Source organism: Magnolia sinica, chromosome 13 (assembly GCF_029962835.1).
Source record: "Magnolia sinica isolate HGM2019 chromosome 13, MsV1, whole genome shotgun sequence".
Classification (NCBI taxonomy): Eukaryota; Viridiplantae; Streptophyta; class Magnoliopsida; order Magnoliales; family Magnoliaceae; genus Magnolia; species Magnolia sinica.
Window position 1 is genome coordinate 39,305,599 of NC_080585.1, and position 7,266 is coordinate 39,312,864.

The window sequence follows — 7,266 nt, forward strand, 5'->3', positions numbered from 1 at the left end:
TTATATAAAGGAAACTACCAGTATAGATACGGTAGTTGAGAACCCCATCTCAACACCTTTGTTAAAAGCGATTTACCAAACAATTACTCATTCAGACATTTTATCACACGCTTAGATTACATAATATTACATGCACAAACTAGATCAGTTATAGCATATATTATGACAAATCCTTTCGTAAAGGAGTTGTCATACATATAATAAACATGTATTCTAGGTTAATAGTCATGGCAAGCATAAATCAAAATTACACTTTCATTCAAACATTTCAATAAACACATGGAATGCATTATATATTCACATAGTTTACACACATGTATAGTTTATCGAATATATTGTAACTAACCTCATATAGCAGCAATCAAGTCAGACATAAATCATTGCGGACACTGAAAGCCTTGAAAACCATAACCTAAATATTTATAGTCTGCACCTTTCATCAGATTCCTCGTTTCAAACTCGGTTCGAATCCTACGTCTCCATCTACAGAATAATAGTTTCCTGAATAACGAAATAGGTTAGTTATTTCACTAATTCCTCTATTTGGACTCCTAAAACAATATTAGAGTTAGGATTTCTTACCCAAATCGAAGCTAGAATCGTTGGTGTAGCAATGGTTGGGTGTGATTTGGTATGTGGAGTAGTGGGAGTGAATCCTTGCAACAATCTCCCTATCTCTCTCCCTTCTCCTCACTCTTTTCTCCTCTTTTCTCTCTTCTCTCCTAGGGTTAGATAAATTCGTATGGAATGAGAGGGGTGGTTTAAGGTCCTTAAATAGGCCCAAAACTGGTTTAAATGGCCCCAGGGCCATGATATACTTAGGTTATAGCCAAAGGGTGTCTGTTTCGGGCACATGACTCATCTGGAGGCCCATTACTCACTTGCGTCATGGAGTAAGTTCCCTAATTATGGATCTAAGCCAGGTTATGATCTCGGTTCGATCGGATTTGTGGATCGACCGTGGAAGACCTGTATCAGTTCAACTATCATCATCACTCGATCAGGGCCACAAGTATACTGACATGTGCAGGAAAATTTTCCTGATCCACGAGTAAAGTTTGGTCAGAAACTGATGGTCTGAAATTTTCAATTTTGCCTGTAAGAAAATGGTCCAATTTACTTAAGTTTGAGTTCATTTTCTAAAGATATTCGCGTTTCTCACACAGTTCACTCTAGGCTCAAGTTGTGCATTTCTGGATACCATTTGGGCTCAATTCTCGTGATGATTGTCAAGCCTAATAAGAGGATCATAACCTTATAGTTTTGCGATAATCGGACTTTCGACCATGGTCTAGGTCCGATACAGAGTTTCAATGTGCTCCCGAGAGCAACTGGGTTTTGAAATTTCTTCTAGGTTTTTAAGTAATTTTGAGTTAGCAATTTTAATAGTTTTAGGTCTTGCAGTTCGTATAGATAATGGTTCAAGCTAATTCCACTAGTTATTTAGTTTAGTACTTAATTAATTTTCATCTAATTTCTATAGAATTTGATCCTTAGTAATTTCTGCCTGAGGTGATACTTGGGTCTTTGTACGAATTTTTTTGAGACGTTACAGTAAATCATTTGAGTGAATGAGACACCACAAGTTGAAGCTAAACCCCTTAAATGTGCCTTTGGGGTGTCAGCTGGTAATTTTCTATAATTCCTTGTACATCAAGGAGGGATCAATGTAGACCAGAATAAGGCTTAAGCAATCATAAACACTCACCCGCTAAGGAGCAAATTAGAATTGCAACGCTTCCTTAGATATGTCAATTTCATGCGAAGATTTATTTTCAAATGTGTAGGAAAGACTAATGTATTCTCTTTATTGATAAAACTGAAGTAGGAAGCCGAGTTCAAAGGGGAGGCAGAACATCAGTTGGCTTTTGACAAGATTAAAGAGTACCTGATGAAGCAGCCAGTGTTAATGCCACTAGTTAAAGGTCGACTGCTCAAGTTGAATGTAATAACATTGACAAATCTAGTGAAATATATGTTGAATCAGCCGATTTTAAGCGGGCGAATCGATAAGTGGGTTTTGGCTCTATCTGAGTTTGATCTTAGGTAGTAGTAAAGGAACGGGCTATAACCCATTTCTTGGACGACCATCCGTCTGACTTGGAAAGCCAACTCCCTAGAGGTTTTAGACTTGTTTTATGTGTCTTTAACTCTATTGAAGTTGATTTTTGATGGCTCAAAGACCTATAAAGCTTTAGGGGTTGGGATTATCCTAATTACACCAAACGGAAATAGGTAAGAATTCATGTTCTAGTAATTAGAATTCGAATGCACTAATAATCAGGCCAAATATGAGGCTATGATAATTGGTTTAGAATTACCAATGGAACTAGGCACGTGAAACATTACAATAGTGGGTGATTCACAATTAGTGATAAATCAGATGATAAGACTATTCATGCACCAGCTTGACATTGTTACCATACTATGCTTTAGCATCCCAGATTTTGGATAGCTTCGACGAGGTGGAATTAATGCATATAACTTGAGACCACAACATATGCACTAATGAAATTATGTAGATGGCCGCAAGACTGGACATCATGAGAGGATCGAGCGAGAGGATAATCACGATGCAAAGAAGATCCCTACCCTCGGTCTTTGAGAGGGAAGTAATTATGAAAATATGCCGGGCTGAGGTAGACGATAATGACTGGAGGGCTCCCCTTATGGGTTATCTTCAGAGCCCACAAATTAAGGCTGATAGAGATATGAGAAGATCGACCATCAATTATGTCATGATTGACAATGAATGGTACCGAAAATGGGCCAATGGTGTGCTTTTAGGGTGCCTAGCCAAAAGAGAAGCTATGTTGGTTATCAGTGAAGTCCATGAAGAATTATGACGGCTGATTGCATTTGGTATGCTAAAGGATGTGAGACATGCCAAAAAATGGAGCGATACAGTATGTGCCTGTGACCAAAATTCATCCAATTATCAAGCCATGGGTGTTTCGAGGCTGGACAATTGATTTGGTAGGACAAATTTACCTACCCTCATCGTGTAAGGATTCATTCATCATTGTGGCCAATGATTACTTTACCAAGTGGGTGGAAGCAAGACCCATGAAGGGAGTCGGTCACAAGGAGATTATTGAGTTCATATAAACTCATATCATCCATAGGTTTGGAATTCCTGAATCAATCCCTATGGATCAAGGTACGACATTCTTAGTAAAATAAGTTAAGGCCATAAACCACCGATACAAAATCAAAATTCTACATTCAACAACATACTATGTAAGGCAAACGGTCAGCCCAAGGCTAGTAACAAGATAATAAAAAATATTTTGAGGAAGATGAATGAAAAGAATTCCTACGAATGGCATACAAAGTCATTAGAAGCACTTTGGGCATATAAGAATTCACCTCGTACCAGTACCGGAATGACTCCATAACATATGGACATGATGCAATGGTACCTCTGGGGTCACCATGTCATCACTATGAGTCGCACATCAAGCTGGGTTGACCCCTCCTAAGTTCATAGAAGCCATGATGGTCAAGCTCGAAAGGTTAGATGAGACTCGCATGAGGGTCTTAGACTCTGAAGTTGTTAACAAGGCCACTGTTACTCGGGCATATAACAAAAGAGTGAAAGAGAAGTCCTTTGGGGAATGATAAAAGGTCTGGAAGGCAATGCTACCAATAGGGCATAGGGACCAATTCTTGGGTAACAAATGGTCACCCACTTGGGATGGGCCCTATTTTGTCATCAAAGTCTTCAAGGGTGGAGCTTACCTCTTGCACAATAAGGACAGAAAAGTTGCAAAAGCACCAATCAAGGCCCAATTTTTGAAAACTTACGACCCTTCTTAATGGGAGGTAGTACAAGGTCCGGCCGAGTGGCAGAAAAAGAAATAATTGATGAGTATCCTACTGCAAATCATGAAAAGAAAAGGGGATTTCATTATTTTAGGTGGGAATTACAACAAAATACAAGTCAAAGGTCTTCGGTTGATTGAACGACCTAGGTATAGGTGGCCTTGATCTCCTCAAAATCTTTAACTGCAGAAGATCTAGCTTCCTTAGCCTACTTCTTCTGACTTCAACAAGTTTGTTGCTCAACTACAATACAATCAAAGAAAGCCAAAACTTTATCAGTGCGACAGTTGATTGTAGTGACCTCGCTTTCATGTGATCGAGTTTGGTAAAGGTTTATATGAGTCCATAAGGGCCTGTTTGGATGCCTGTAAGTTCTTTTAAGTTGTAAGTGACTTACCTGTAAGTCACTTACAGGTGAAAGTTACTTATAGGTAACCTGTTTGGATGTAAGTTGTAAGTCACTTACAGGTAAGTTAGTTTTTCTGTTTGGATAGCCTGTAAGTTACTTACAGGTAGAAAGTTGTATATTCACATCGAGCAGAGCTTAGATTGGGGAATCATTCTAAAATGTTATAATCATATAACAAAAACATAGGATCAAATATGTTATTTTGTTAAGCCCATCAAGATGAATATTTGAGATAATTATTAAGCTAAACCAATCATCAAGTGGGCTATAAAAGTGAGCCCACGATTCAAAATATCTATAATATGGAGTAATAACTCAATTTAAGCATTGCGAATAAACTTAAAAATATTAATGGAAAATCTAATAATTAAATTACATTACCAATGTCTTCTTTAACTATAGAAATTACATTTAAAATTTTTTACTAGGGAATCATCCTCTCCAACCATTCATTCCTTTGAATAGGAGTTACATGATCTAGGAATGTAGAAGCAGAATGCGGTCTTTCCGCAAGGAATGTGTAGGCCCTATACATCATATCAGAATCAATGGTTGTCATATTCTCCAACTCATCCTAGAGTCTTCCTGCTGTTTTAGTTTTGAATGAAACATATTCATCCATTGTTTCCTGCATGCGTTCAAACTTTTCAATAACAGTTGATGCAATAGAAGCATTCTTCTTCTTCTTTAATGGCCTTGGAGTAGAGTTTCTCACATCCCTTTGACCGCTACCTTCGCCATATTGATATTGACCTTGTGTTCCGTCGAAATATACATCATCGCATGGTGCAAATGGTGTATATGATCTAGAGGGGTACGAGGACAATGGGATGTCATCCATGTAATGAGATGAATGGAGGACTTCTTCCTCAAGATCGGATGTAGTTCGTGCTACGTTCCTGGTAGCAGAATCGTCCCCACATATAATATCAAACTGAGATAGCAGTGGGAATGGCTTGTTTCTGATATGAATAGCTTTAGGTTTTACCTATAAAACAAATGGAATTTAGTTAGTTTTCACTGTATATGAATGACTTTAAGTTTTGAATGAACTTCACCTTGATGAATTCATCCCAAATGTCTAGTTCAGTGGTAACACATTTTCTTTCTTCATCCCAACCGAAGCCACTTTTGCTAAGTGCAAGCTTTGCCAAGTTATATTTCTTTTTAAGCGTTCGTAACCGATTCCTGCACTTTTCTTTATCCACTTGCACAGAAAATGTCTCCATCACAATTTTTGCTACTTTATTCATACTAGCTTCTCGAAAAGCGTTGTCAGATTTTTTTCCCAGTGATACTTCCTCAACCAAGGCGTTTGCCATACATTCATCCATGTATGATGTCTAATTAATTTGTGCCTTTCGGCCACTGCTGCTTGCCTTTACATTTCGTGACATACCTTAAAACATTGTACATTTAAACATTACAAACATGTAAAGCCACATAAGATATAGAAATATAATATAAATTGCAAATAGATGTAAAAATATTATAAATTACAATAATCTTTCTATCAGCATCCACATTATATATATATATATATATATATATATATATATATATATATATATATATATATATATATATATATATATATATATATATAACTAATTGATGTTTTGTTTTGACTTATATGATTCCCATATAGCCGACGCAAGTCCAAGTTGAAATTCCCTATCTTTGTTTTTCCCTCCTAGCAGCCGCAGATTCATTTCGAAAGTCGCATTCATTCTCCTCTTCACTACTCTCATTACCTTCATCTTCATACACCTCACTTTCATCTTCACCATCATCAATATCATTGTTATTTTCAAAATCAAGCTCTTGATCACGTTTTTCATTGATAATATGGTTATGTAGGATACAACATGCAACGACTATATTGACTTGTGTATTTAAAGGATAGCCTGAAGCAATCTTCAATATGGGAAATCATGCCTTCAATACTCTAAAAGCGTATTCTATAGCATTCCGCAATGAGGAATGACGAAGATTAAACAACTCTTCCTTTGTCCTAGGTTGATAACCTTGCCTAAATTCTTTTAGATGATACCGAATGCCACAGAATGGTGCTAAAAAGTCCGGCGCATTCGCAAAACTAGCATCTACTAAGTAATATCTGCCTAAAAAAATGCACTTTAAAAGTCATGTAAATGTAATCTGCTTATTAATAAATAAATATATATTTATATGTCTACTTAGATCAATACCTGCTGAGACAATCAATTTGTGTTGTCGGTTAAGAGCATCTGCCAGTATTCGTGAATCTGATGCTGATCCCTCCCACCCCGCTAGTACATATTGAAATGTTAAATCAAAAGAGTAGCTTGCTAACACATTTTGAAAAATAAATCCCTTTTGATTACGCCACTTGGCTTGCTCTTTTATACTAATCATCGCTGGAATATGTAAGTAGTCTATAGCTCCAAAACAATCCCTAAAGTACGGGAAAAACCTCGGACTATTCATTATTTCAGGTGGTACACCATTTCTAGGTGGTTTTATAATATCACGTTGTAAAAGTACAACTGCATTAAGTATTCTGTTAAAGTGATGACTAATTGTTTCCCCAGAATGGTTAAAATGATGTTGCAGACCCGGTCCATTAATAATTGCATTCGCAGCCTGTGCGCTTGTCAAATTTTGTTGATGTTCTTGTGATTCTTCTAACATATTATTTTTATCAAGCCAAATAGTCATTAATGCATAAGCCGTAGTCATTGTAGACATCATATGAAAATCCATCTTAGAATCTGAATCCATTTCGCAAATAGATCTAAAAATCAAAGAATAAATATATAGTAAGATAAGTTAAAGATTGAAACAAATAATTGTCAAGGTCACAAATAACCATACAAAGAGACCACAGTTGGGTTTAGGTTGGTTCCATGTGGTGGACCCTATTAAGTTTTTTTAGTCCCGAAGTTTTTTCTTGTAATTTCAAGAAATTTGTGTAAAGCAATTATCTTTTCTATCTAGCTCAATTCAAACATGTTTGAGCAGTTTTTTCAGCTCTATTGCTCTCTCTTTTT

At 36.6% G+C, this 7,266-nt stretch overlaps 1 protein-coding gene across 1 annotated transcript; it reads right to left on the reverse strand.

Moving 5' to 3' along the window:
* Positions 1–4,808: 4,808 nt before the first annotated feature.
* LOC131224237 (uncharacterized) lies at positions 4,809–5,556 on the reverse strand. The gene is made up of 2 exons (XM_058219773.1): positions 5,293–5,556; positions 4,809–5,222 (listed from the first exon to the last, which is right to left on the reverse strand). Exons 1-2 carry the CDS (start codon positions 5,554–5,556, stop codon positions 4,809–4,811), a joined length of 678 nt encoding a protein of 225 aa, XP_058075756.1.
* Positions 5,557–7,266: the final 1,710 nt, after the last annotated feature.

Coding starts and splice junctions, on each gene's coding strand:
- LOC131224237 (XM_058219773.1), bottom strand. CDS start 5,556: ATGGCAAACGCCTTGGTTGAGGAAGTATCACTGGGAAAAAAATCTGAC. Junction 5,223..5,292: donor TTTGGGATGAATTCATCAAG/GTGAAGTTCATT, acceptor TTTGTTTTATAG/GTAAAACCTAAAGCTATTCA.